This window comes from Haliotis rubra, unplaced genomic scaffold (assembly GCF_003918875.1).
Source record: "Haliotis rubra isolate DU_JTF1 unplaced genomic scaffold, ASM391887v1 Scf446, whole genome shotgun sequence".
In the NCBI taxonomy this organism is placed as follows: domain Eukaryota; kingdom Metazoa; phylum Mollusca; class Gastropoda; order Lepetellida; family Haliotidae; genus Haliotis; species Haliotis rubra.
Window position 1 is genome coordinate 41,510 of NW_025767131.1, and position 13,031 is coordinate 54,540.

The 13,031-nt window shown below is 42.1% G+C and overlaps 2 protein-coding genes and 1 long non-coding RNA gene across 5 annotated transcripts in view; 1 reads left to right on the top strand and 2 right to left on the bottom strand.

The window, feature by feature from the left end:
- Window positions 1–5,748, bottom strand: part of LOC124289665 — a 28,446-nt gene extending 22,698 nt beyond the window's left edge. Inside the window, exons 1-4 of one of the 2 annotated variants that reach the window (XM_046726270.1) lie at window positions 5,596–5,748; window positions 4,374–4,440; window positions 2,624–2,910; window positions 1,021–1,532 (exon numbers count right to left, since the gene is read on the bottom strand). In XM_046726270.1, coding sequence (XP_046582226.1) covers window positions 1,021–1,532; window positions 2,624–2,910; window positions 4,374–4,439 — 865 coding nt within the window. In that variant the 5' untranslated portion in view covers window position 4,440; window positions 5,596–5,748. The remainder of the gene's footprint in view (window positions 1–1,020; window positions 1,533–2,623; window positions 2,911–4,373; window positions 4,441–5,595) is intronic. The other variant, XM_046726272.1, reaches the window with a different exon arrangement.
- LOC124289670 lies at window positions 249–11,777 on the top strand. The gene is made up of 3 exons (XR_006901732.1): window positions 249–357; window positions 1,567–1,570; window positions 11,766–11,777. It is a non-coding gene; the product is annotated as an uncharacterized LOC124289670 (long non-coding RNA).
- LOC124289666 lies at window positions 9,955–12,774 on the bottom strand. Of its 2 annotated transcripts, none has more exons than XM_046726274.1 (2): window positions 12,641–12,774; window positions 9,955–11,706 (listed from the first exon to the last, which is right to left on the bottom strand). In XM_046726274.1, the coding sequence occupies exons 1-2, from the start codon at window positions 12,678–12,680 to the stop codon at window positions 10,922–10,924; spliced, it is 825 nt and encodes a 274-aa protein (XP_046582230.1). In that variant the 5' UTR covers window positions 12,681–12,774; the 3' UTR covers window positions 9,955–10,921. The 2 variants fall into 2 exon arrangements, with proteins under 2 accessions (XP_046582230.1, XP_046582229.1); XM_046726273.1 differs by having other exon boundaries at window positions 9,955–11,712; window positions 12,641–12,773.
- Window positions 12,775–13,031: the final 257 nt, after the last annotated feature.

Genomic DNA, 13,031 nt, shown 5'->3' on the forward strand with positions numbered 1-13,031 from the left:
ATTAATCGGAAGCGCTAGTAAAAGCTCTGTAATCACATTGTCACAAGCACCATAATCACGCTATTGTCATCTACTTCAATACATGAAAATGGTCAAAAAGGTATGATAAAAATACAAACATATCCGTGTTGAATATTTTTCTTTGCTTTTAAAAGTAAGCATATACTATGTGCGTTTTGAAAGAAATCTAGTTTATCAACAATCATAAATTACTGTAATATTACCGATGCAACGCTAAAAGTTAATTGTTGATTAATAAGAAAGTTATTACCAGGCGTTCATGTACTGCCTGTTTTCAATCCTGGAAACATACCAGTGTTGTAAACATAGAACTGTAGGGGAAATGATAACAAGCATGTACACTGAATGTGAACAATAAAGGAGACTTTTCTTTTGATCCACAGTAACACAGCCGGCAAATACATGGACATATGTTTCCATGGTAACAGACGCCGTTTCCGGCTTTCTGAATCAACTCATCTTAAGAACTTATAAGAGATGTAAACGTCTCCGGTTTATAATGGCGACGTTCAAGCTACCTGAATGGACTTTCAGGGATTTTGCGAAACACCTCTTTAAATGATCGTTGACGTAACTGCACTTCTTTCGAAAAGGTTCGACCTCATGAAACATAGATATTTATTCAAAGCAGCAATTTGAAAGGTCGAATTTGGCAACTAAGCCACTTAGAACCGGAATGGTAATACGAAAAATTAATTTTGGAAACCTTGGAAACATAAACCTGGGTTTTGTTTTTAAATCCGATAAAAGCATCGATGACGACAGTCTGCCTTGACCAGACAATCAACTGACATCTTGAGCATCGATCTACGAAATTGGGACACGATGACATGCGTCAACCATGTCAGCGACCCTGACCATTCGATCCCGTTAGTCAACAAGCATGGGACAAAGCACTAGTGAATGGTTTGGAACTCTATTACCATTTGAAACTTCTTACGTATTACGCATCAGTTTTAAATTTAAATCTAAAATTCATTACTCCTTCTTATCTATTTGGTTGTGCAGGCGAGACTTTCACTTTCTGGGACACGCCGAACCGGAAGTCACATTTGCCCGTTACCGGCCAAGTGACCTTGCCATGTTTAATCTCAACATCCTTGGGTACAGACGATGCAGTTCCTGCTCGACGATCTTCAAGGATAGTTGCGACATCTCCATCAATCGTCATGGCAACAGATGTCATGCCCTTGGTACCTTTGATAACTGCAGTTATCCGCCCTTTGATGGTGACCTTGACCTCGAATGTCCAGCTGGAAGCTTGTTCCTCAATCTCAAGCTCTGCCAGAGTGACTGACTTCGGTTCTGACGTCACTGTTGTATCTGTGGCCCACGTCATTGACTTTGCGATGGTATGCTCCTCGGCAGTTTCAACAGTGTAGTTGAGACCAAACCCAATCGTTGCCTTGGCGACGTCAGCGGGTAGGGACAACTCCAGCCCAAAGCTTCCTTCCTTAGCGAACCCTTTCGTAATGGTTGTTGTAATGGTAGCGTTCGTCGTCTTCTCAGCTCTGTAAAAGAGTGGGTGAGTGAGTGAGTGGATAGGTCAGTGCGTTGGTGATTGACTTAGTCTGTTTCACAGTCCCTGAACCACATTATTTTCCATATTGCCTAACCCTCACTGCAATGCTAAAGCCCTAAATGAAGCAAGTCTAGATTTCCTCAGGTTCTGAATCTCTGGTCTCCCTGGGGTTCCGTTTTAATTTATATGGGTTTGTTTGTTACTATCAGAATTATATATATTCAGAGACAAAACGTTAGTCTAGTGATTGACTTTGCGCGTGCTTGAGTGAGTGAGAACAACGTCGCTTTTTCACGTGACGTCAACGTAACGCGGGATCTAAGCCTGAGATGGTTAAAGTCTTTGATGTTCATCACTACAACATGCATGGTTCTGACATGCAGAACTTTCTAATGCAACAACAATTATGCATGTATGTACACACATTGTGCTGGCCTCTATAAACAAGGTGCATGCAACAACATTATTACCATTATTAAACCCTGGACAATGGATCAGCATGTACTCCTTTCAGCTTTTTGGAAAGTATACAACTCAAGCTGACTTGGGTGAAAGGTATATGTTACATTACTATCTCATCCTACTAACTAACAATTGTTACGGCTGGGTACTCAAACCTGTATTTCAACAAAGTCCGTCGCCTGAGGAGGACATCGACTATGTGTTACATGTGCGTCCGTGTGGAGCAGAACCACAAACCTAAAAACTCTCAGAAGTCGTGCTGGCCAACGCGGTCACCCATGCTTCTACTCCCCGCCGCCGACACTACTTCACCTACTGACCTGGGGCGATGGGGTAGCCTAATGGTTAAAGCGTTCGCTCGTCACGCCAAAGGCCCGGGTTCGATTCCCCACTTTCGCTCGTCACGCCGAAGGCCCGGGTTCGATTCCCCACATGGATACAATGTGTGAAGCCCATTTCTAGTGTCCCCGCCGTGATATTGCTGGAAAATTGCTGAAAGCGGCGTAAAACCACACTCACTCACTCACCTAATGACCTGTGCACGTGACCATGCACCTAAACATTACGGCCAATAATGAATACCCGCAATTGCACCCACAGTCTTTTCCCAACTGTTACCTGAAGGCATGCGTCTGTGCGACTGCAGTATCGTTCTGATACCGTGATGTGAAGACTACCTGGGTCTCGGTCGAGGGAACGCCCGCGCTGGTCCCGGGGATCGGAGTCTCCAGTTGTGTGTATACAGGCTTGTCTGACTTGCACTTGACATGATCCCAGACAAGCTGTATCTGAGCTTCTCGAAATTTGAGTTTCTTCCCCTTTGCACTTCTCAGGTAGTTTTCCCAAGCCCAGGATTTGAACAACGTCTCCAGATCCGTCACCGCTCCGCCGGCCTTCCCTTGTACCTGGATCAATGTGTTAGTGAGTATTATAGCAGTGTTACGGTAATATTATGGTCGGCAATGGTGCACGACCGTGGGGATTAAACACCATGTAATGAGTGAGTGAGTGAATGAGGTTTATGTCTCGGGAACACACAGATATATATAATATACGTTGAGGTTCGTCACGAATCATGGATTTCACTCAAGGGCGAATGGTGATACTGTACCGATGGTACGTTATTTTCAGAAATTTAGAAATTCCCAGGGGCGTGTCGTGCTTAAAAACTGCGTTAGAAAGACGTATATAGTCTCTATAGGTATATATAGTCTATATACCTACTATATATTGTATACTATATATACGCTGTTTTTAAGCACGACACGACCCTGTGGTGGGTACATTCTGTATTGTGAATAACTTGTCTGGCCTTGTTGGTAGGTGCAAGACTGGAGAAATACCCGGAACAGACAGTACGTCAGGTACCCATCCGCAGACGTGTGCTATATTTAGAATTGTGCTATTTTAGACAACTTGTGGATTGCTCTACAACAGGCTGATGTGAGTGAGTGAGTTTAGTTTTACGCCGCACTCAGCAATATTCCAGCTATATGGCGGCGGTCTGTAAATAATCGAGTCTGGACCAGACAATCCAGTGATCAACAGCATGAGCATCGATCTACGCATTTGGGAACCGATGACATCTGTCAACCGAATCAGCGAGCCTGACCACCGTTAGTCGCCTTTTACGACAAGCATGAGTTACTGAAGATCAATTCTATTATAATCCCGGATCTTCACGGGTCCAACAGGCTGTTGCCCTCTTCAGTTACGTCGAGAACAGTGTGGAAAGATCTAGTATGTTTCCTTATATATACGTAAGGGGAACTAACTTGCCTCGTATCTCTCAAGGGCAAAATTATCAGCATTTTGTGTGATCAATCTTCACTCTGGGATTTCTGCTTAAACCTGTAGTTTCTTGTTAGTTGGATTAATGTTGCTGAGAGGTAAATATGGCCATTACTGTCTATATTGCGGTAATCATTGCTTCTGTATTATGTTATATTTGAATTGTTATTGCCACTCTATTTTGTACTACCATAGTGACGCCCTTGTATTGATTTGTGAGCTTCGTCAAGTTTGGAATATAATCGTTAATTACAGCAGATGTCTATTGTGTTTGTTGGTTTGACACTTAGTTCATTTACGGGCGGTCTCGTAGAGTGAGGTGGGGTGAGTGAGTGGTTTAAAGTGTTGGCTGAGTGAGTGAGTGAGTGAGTGAGTGAGTGACCTGTTTTATATGGTTCGAATCCCCACATGGGTACAATGAGTGAAGCCCATTTCTCTGTGTCCCGGTGGGGTAGCCGTGATGTTGCTGGAATATTGCTAAAAGTGGCGCCCAAAACCGTGATGTTGCTGGAATATTGCTAAAAGCGGCGTAAAACCAAACCTCAGTCAGTCAGTCAGTACATCTGGGTCCACTTACCCCTGTCGACATAGGGATAGAGAGGTAGTTTTCTTGAACAGCACCGGTACTACAGCACGTACCCATTCTGAAAGTAAACATAATACAGTTAGGCAGCTTAATTAATAATGTTTCTAAACTGAGGAAGGAGGCAGTACTTTCTGTTTCATTAAAACTAAAGAAACACAACTGGGAACGCATTAATTGATGCCCTGTATTTCTTAAGTTAGTTGTTAAGCACCTCCGTACATGTAGAGTTTCATCTGACGTGAAGAGTACTGAACATTTGGTCAATAAAATTGACAGATTTGAAGTGGCGCACCTTGATCGTCAAAATTTGTTATATAAGTATGTACTATCTTGAACTCTCTCAGTTCTAACACAACACACTACAACCCTAAAGTGTAAATGCTCAATAGTGATAGTAGTCATAACTGTAAAACTCACTGATTCTAAGAAGGGTTTACGTATATTTCGATTTATGACGAAGGGAATATATATAGATCATATTTCGATACTAGACGAAGGGAAAGTAGAGATATATTCCGACCCTTTCACTACTGGACAAAGCGAAAGTAGGGAATGACAGCCGCGATACAAATCAACTGTAAACATTACTCGCACTTAACAATATAATCAATAGTCGTGATCGCCATTCAAGATGTAACACTGGGCGTCCCTCGTAGCGTGCCGGTGAGAACGGATTTAGACGAGCAATGCTTTATCAAATAACACTGTATAACCACATGGTTATTAGAAGTTGACGGATATAACCAGTAAATGTTTAAAAGTAATTATGAATGAGATATTGAATTGTTTGTAACTGGTGAACTGACTTACACGTTTAGCCCCTTCACCCCTCCCCCAACACACACACACACACTCTCTCTCTCACACACACATACACAGTGCCGGGCTCACACACACTCTCTCTCTCTCTCACACACACACACACACACACACACACACACACTCACACAGTGCCACACACTCTCTCTCACACACACACAGTGCACACACACACACACACACACACACACACACACACACAGTCTCCTCACACACACACACACTCTCTCTCTCACACTCACACACACACACACACCTCACTCTGCCTCACTCTCTCTCTCTCTCTCTCACACACACACACACACACACACACAAACAAACAGTTCTGTGTACAGAAAAGAATCACATGAACGTTTGTACTCCAGCAATGATATGATGACGTAGATCATTTTACCTTGAAAGTCAGTCTTTGTCTTCGTTGATAAAATCACATGTAATTCATCATAGTTGAACGATCAGCCGGTTACACTGAAATGTTTTGCATCGCAGTTGTGGGAGGGAGACGTGTGTCTATTCATAGAAGTAGCCATAACATTGGAAAGACCGGATGACTAAAAATAGATATTATGTGTACATGCGCACAAGGGATTCGTGGGGTCGTCGCTCAAATTTATGCGTTCCACTGAGTTGAGACAGAACACTCAGGTCTATATATACACATGTACCTTTCAATTTGTAATTCCACAACCTGTGTATAAGAATGGTTACCTCTACTCCATGTAAACAAATATATGCTTACTTACTTACTTATGTACTGTTATGAGGCAGTGTGATACGTTTTGCTTCACAAATAGTATGCACCATGAAGCAGTTCGCTATTAATAAAATAAAATGTTTGTAAATGTGGAGTTGATGGCATTATGTTGCACAGATGTTTCTAGGTGTGTCAGTATAACTCGTATGTGATCACTGACATCATATGCATTATGCCGGCGGTTACGTAACTGCTCAGCAAGGAGTCACGTGTCCAATTTAGAGTGCGGTAGAATTCACTGTGGCAAATAATCTTGGGAAAACCCAAAGAGTTATAAATAGACGTGATCACAGTGACGGGGCTCAAACAACAGGCGGCTTTCTTTGCACAAGGGGAATTACAAAAGGGAAATGTTTCCAAACTGAAGGGTATAAAAGACCGAGAGCAGCAAAGACGCCTCACTCTGTGCTTGAGCTCGGCGCAATACGACAGTCGGGATACATAAACAAAATGCTTCAAAGAATCATCGATCTACAGGAATATTTCCAAGATTGGGCTTGGAGGCATTACTTGAACACAAGTACAAGCTTTTTCGCAAAGCTCTTCAGGCCCAAACTGAAGTATAAACACGCAGACATTGAGATTTTATGGGACAAATTAAAAACTACTACCCAGGAAACTAAGTATGTGAAGCAGTTGGAGGGACTGGAATCTGGAACCAAAGTGGTCATTGAGGCGGAGTACGACAATGCTACAGACAATGACCAGACGCACAGTTTCAAAACGGAACAGGACACGGAGTCTACTGCTAGTATCACGTTGACCAAAGGCTACAGCAAGCAGGCGAATACTACGATTGAAATGGACCTTCCGGACGAAATGTCACGAATGACCGCTGGCGATGAATCTCCAGATGCGCGAAAGAAGCAAATGGCGACTGCCAGTTTCGGGAACAGTATTAACGTGGGAACTGATGAAAACAGTGTTGTCAGAAAGAAGAAGACTTGGTCTGTGGACACAACGATAGTGTCCAAGAGTAAGAAACAAACCATAGCCAAGTTGGAGGTGGAGGAGACGAGCGCAAAATATACATTCACCAGCGCCATCAAACTAAAGGGGAGAGTGGTGGTTGTGATTCGGGACAGGAGAAACAGGAGAAAGTCGTGCAGGTGGTTGAAAACAACGTGGCAACTGTTCTTAAAGACATTAATAACAGAAATGGTGGCAGTATGAATGATTTAATATTTGACAGTCAAAACCGTACTGTGGAGCTGCCTGTACACGGCAGTGTGGTGTTCAGGTACGGTGTGTCACAGAAAGTGAAGGTTTCCTATGGAAAAGACGCTGGTGCAGCAAAAAGCCAAGCAGGGGCAACCCGGAGTGTATATCCATCACTTGCGGAGGAAGATATACCATAGCTGTTATTGGGGGAGAAGGTTGGTGATACTCAGTTTAACAGGAAAATATGTTGTACTTATGTTGAAGAACTTGTTATATTGTGAATCAGTGGGAGAAACAAAATACTGACTCTAATATGTGAATGTCTCGAGTCATCCATCTCACCTACTCAAGGGAGGTCTTTCCTTTGGCAGTTGAGTCAAGAATTCTGAACTGATACTAACAGTGTGGCTACTATGGCCAGTATGTTTTTATACTGTTGTAGTGTAGACAATCCTTGGATGCAAAGTAACATTGTCACAGTTGTGATCATAGTGTAAAGCACTATTAATGGACCTGGAGCAGGGCGCATATTGTCTAACCATTTCCTTTGTACATTGCTCTTATCATTAGGACTATTCACGTTAGATTTTGTCATTGTGATATACTTTGGATTGTTGGCCTTAAATAGCTAGGTTTATATTGTACCGCCAACTACTAGTTATACCTTTATGATGCCCTACTACACTTTGATATTCCACTAATTGTACTATCCGTCGTCATGTTTTAAATGTTATTACAAATCACGTTTTCATACTTTGAAATAAATTTGCACATTTTGTAGTTCTGATTGTTCTGTCTTTCTGTGTAGTTTAAAACATACATATGTATATGGTAGACTATACGAGGTGTGGATGAGAGGAGCATCTAGCCCACTCTCGTGAGGTGCTGCGATTCATTGTGAAGAATTGTGGCCCGTAGGCGTACCATTTGGTTTGTCTTCAGCAACCCATGCTTGTCCTAAAAGGCGACTAACGGGATCAGGTGGTCAGGCTCGCTGACTTGGTTGACACGTCGACGTATCCCAATTGCGTAGATCGAGGTGTTGCGTAGATCACTGGATTGTTGATATTAAAGGGGCAGGGGGGGTCACCAATTTTGTTCCGGGGAGGCAAGGGGGCGGGGGTCATCATTTTTGTACATAAAAATATTAATAAAAGTATTCGCCTGATTGACTTTGTACATGACCATCACTCACACACGCACACACACATACACATAAACACACACATATGCACACACATATACACGCACACACATACACACACATATATACACACATACATATATACATACATACACAAAATCACACATATATATATACATACACACGCACACACATGCATATATATATATATGTATATACATACATACACACACACACACATACATACATACACACATATTACTACATGGCGAATGCGCGCACGCACGCACGCACGCACGCACACACACACACACACACACACCACCCCAGCCATAAGTTATGAACGATCCCTTATAAACAATTCTCATTGGTGAATGAGTATGGTTTTACGCCGCTTTTCAGTATATATAAGTGAGGGGCATCTGAAACGGGCTTCGAACTTAATCTTAGGTGTGAATAGCAAACGTGTTAAGCACTGGACCTTACTGTTTGACAAATCCTTGTCACAATGTAACACTTTGACCGGCATTTTAAACAACCGTTACATGTAGTGTGTAGTTTAAGACACACCTGAAAGTGTGAAAAATAATAATCGGAAGGGCATAATTATTTGTAAGGTTTGTGTATGATAAACTGATCTGTTTGATGTGGTGTGTTATTGTTACCCGTCAGCGTGTATAGTGTTCATGATATCAATCACAGGTTTGTCTGGCCAACACTCGAGAACAGGTTTGCAGCGATGATATAACTGACAAGCAGCGTTAAATAACAAACACAAATAACCTGAAGCCGAAACCTGTATCATATTTAAAGTATGATGTATAGCACAACTCTTTCAACATACCCGAATGACACCAGTAATTCCTGAACACCCTTTGAGTTATGTCTTGAGCCGTGGTACGAACACAGTTAAACATACGTGTTCGAATATGTGAGTGTGTGAGCACCTACTCGTCAGGCATGAAAGTGAAAATGGGGATAAACCCATCAGCTGTTTTCTGACACGACAGCTCTATATTAGGAACAATAACGCACAGCTGCCAAAGATTCGTTCCAGGGTATTGCGTTTTCGCAGCCATGAGACGAATCCTGTCATAGGAGCTTTGATTTCATGCTGATCGTTAAAGATGCTCTCGGGAACTGTGTAGCCTGAATTCATTAGTGTTATCAACCCTTGAAAATCCGCGTTAGAATTGTTCTTCAGAAACCTATGCTTGTCGTAAGAGGCGACAGTGTGGTCAGGCTGGATGATGCTCATGATGATAATCACTGGATTGTCTGGTCCAGTTATTTACAGACGGTCGTCACACAGATGTAATGTTGCTGAGTGCGGCGTTAAAACACACACAAACATTATTGCTATTATAGAATGTTAAGAGGGCTGACGCTTTTCACGAACACATATTCTGCTCAGAATCGGTCTTGTATTTGGTTTCCACGCGAATGCATGCGGTAATAACAGCTAGTGATCTCTTCACAGTTCAGTGAGTAAACTTTAGTATAATTCAATTTCTGAGAGCATGAGCATCGATCTACGCAATTAGGATACGATGCGACTCAGTGAGCCATATCACCCGTCGGTCGCCTCTTACGAGTAGTACAGCATAAATTCTAACAGATTTTCACGGGTTGATAACGTTACTGAATTTAGGTTATACAGCTTCTGAGGACATCGTAAACAACAGAAGAAGATGTAGATGATGAAGAGGTTTATTCGACAAGAAAGGCAACATGGTTAATTCCACTAACCGAAGCTAAACATTTATCACATGTTATACTGTATGAATAAAACATCGATGTTACATTGGAAATGTATATAAACATTTTGCATACATAATTTTTCTTCTGCTTGAAGTTGAATAAAATTTGTTCGAGATGGATACATGTAATGACAGCTAGGGATGTACAGTCTTCTGGTTTATGTACATATGGGCAAATTAACACTGGAATGGTATTCATCAGTATTGTATTATAATGACATTAATTGTAAATCAGTTCTGATATCGTTACCATTACAAAACTGTTGACAATACAAGTTAACCACACAGTCATACTCACATATTCATCTCTGTAATAAATCGGTGTTAATCCGTACACCGTCTCTATTTGTGTTTCTCAAATGCACGATGAGAATCTATACGGAAACACAGAACATTATAATCGGAACGTTTTCCAGTGTTTGACACATGAAGTTTCACACGCGAAGCTCTGTCCTGTTTAAGAAGATTGACTATTTTACACTGGTGGGTATAATGGAATCCATCACAAAACATTTAATCGTTAATTACAGCATATGTCTATTTTTGTTGGTTTCACAGTTAGGTCATTCACGGACAGTCTCATAGATGTCATGCACTTGGGTTGAACTGACATAAAATGTATCTGGAGCAAGGCACAACACTTCAACCATGTCTGTACGTTGGTCCAAGGACTTGTACAAAATGAAATTGATTATCAATATGTCTGCTGTTACTGACAGTGAGTTTCGAAGCTTGACATCGGTACTTAGGAATGGGTTGCCATTGGCAGCAGTCCAGTAACAACTCGTTCCAGAAACGACAAATATTCTTCATGAATAACTCCCATCTGGGGAATCAAAACCGAATATCTGCAGTTGGAACAAATGTTCCTGCCAAAATTCTAACCCTCATTTTTCGAAGGTTATAGTTGATATATCTTGACAGTCTGTGACACTCCGTATTTAAGGTGGAGAGAGCCGGACACGGGCCAGGTAACGGTTCGAGATTTGTTGATATCTACACTGAAAAGTTTACCAAATCTGTCTTTGTCTTTAATGTCCCTCAGAACGGTAGCCACGTCCCCCTGGACAGTCATGACGTGTCTCCTCTCACCACGGGCGTCCCGTATGACTGCAAGGACCGTCCCTTTAAGTTTCACGTCCATTGAGAACTCATACTGGCAGCTTTTCTCCTCTATTGCCAGTTCAGCTACAGTGACGACATTACGTCTAGAGGTGATTTTGGTGTCCACAGACCACTTGACCTTACTTTCAACAGTGTTCTGTTCCTCGTTATCCACATTCAGTCGATGTCCAAAGCTGGCCTCTGCTTTGGAAGGTTGGTCAAGATCTGGAGGAAGGGTAAGTTCGATGCCGACGTTTATATCCCTGGAAAAACCTTTGGTTAGTTTGGTGGTTGCTGTGGAAACTGTCTCCTTCTCAGCCCTGAATGTCTGTTCTTGGTCATCCTTGGTACTGTTATTGTATTTGGAGTCGTAGAGAACGTGTACTTTAGTGGGAGTCGCCTCAACTTTCGTGTACTGTGGCGTTAGGGACGTGATCTTCACTCTATGCCATTTCAACTCGATATCAGCTTCTGTAAGCTTCAACTTTCTGGAAAGTACAGGTTGTCTGGGTGTCTTGAGATAGGTCGTCCATGCCCACTCCTTGAACACTGTGCTAATGTCTGTAATTTTCGTGGACGTACCTGAAACTGTAAACAGTATCATATCTGAATTTCACGTGGTCAAAATGTTTCGTTTCAAGAGGAAATACCCACGTTCGGTTGTTGGTAAACTTGCGTGTATATTTACGTAACTATGTAATTCAAAATATGTAACAGATAATAGCGTTCGTATCCCTGGACTATCATGAATTGTTTAATGCACACTTACAATTGTCATAGGTACAATCACTTTTCACTAGTGACATGTACAGCTGTATGTATGTTTGCGTGGATGTACTATGTCGCTAATTGCCTAGATAAAGAGCATGGTGAAGTCTGTGGCCAAAAGCGCAGATATTCACGATGAAGGCCTGAGTTTCATTGGTACGCCGAAACATGACTAGAACTGTCTTGTCGTAATAGGCGATTGACACTATAGTGTGGTCAGTCTCGATGACTTGATTGATGCATGTCAGTTGATTACATCACTGAATTGCCTGGTCCAGTCTCGATAATTAACAGGCCTCCGTCACAGTGCTGGAATATTGCTGGAGAGCGGCGTTAAACACAAACAAACGACGACACTGATCTTGGTCACACATTTTAAACACCCAACCCTCATTAGTCTTACTGGTTTAAGGTGAGATCCCCTCTGAAAATATGTGTGATCGATAGTTGTAACCTTGGTGATAGTTTGTGCACCGTCAATCATGAAATACTACCAAGACATGCATCAACGAATAAATACGAAGTGATACAAAACAACTGTGACGTCACACTATTGTTATTCGATCCATTATTTTTCACGTGGGCTTCACCAAAGTCAAAGGCAGCTTTAGCACTACTGACATGTGATGCCATATGGCGGTTTGACGGGGTTTGACAGGTTCAAAAATCACATTGCGTAAAATATAAATACGTATAATAGATACACACGAGCGCGTACACACACGCGTACGCACGCACACCTACTCACCTGAGGGAATATCAGGACGGTAAGCCATGTTCTGTTGCATTATGCCACCTTCCGCCCTGGTGTAATATCAACCATTTAATACTGAGGGGGTGAGCTAGACCATTCATTATATAGTCGAGGTGTGCCATATGTCAGGCAGTTTTATCACCGCGTGACGTGTACCTATTCCTGGAATCCCTGAATGGTATCTATAACATCTGCAACTGGGGGTATTTCCGTGGAGATAAAGGGTTATTAGTTTCAGTTAGCGGTTAACCCTATGGAAAGGGTATCTATATGTGAAGACACTGCATTCCGCCTAATTCATGGAAACAGTGCATAACCATAACAGGCAACCCATGGCGAGAAAATCAGTTGAACCGATAGAAGAGTACATTATTCTGCAGCTTAT

Bases quoted from the DNA above. Each gene is read 5' to 3' on its own strand.
- LOC124289666 (XM_046726273.1), bottom strand. From the start codon at position 12,680: ATGCAACAGAACATGGCTTACCGTCCTGATATTCCCTCAG. The intron at 11,713-12,640 runs GTGAGTAGGTGT...TACTGTTTACAG, and splicing joins CCGTCCTGATATTCCCTCAG to TTTCAGGTACGTCCACGAAA.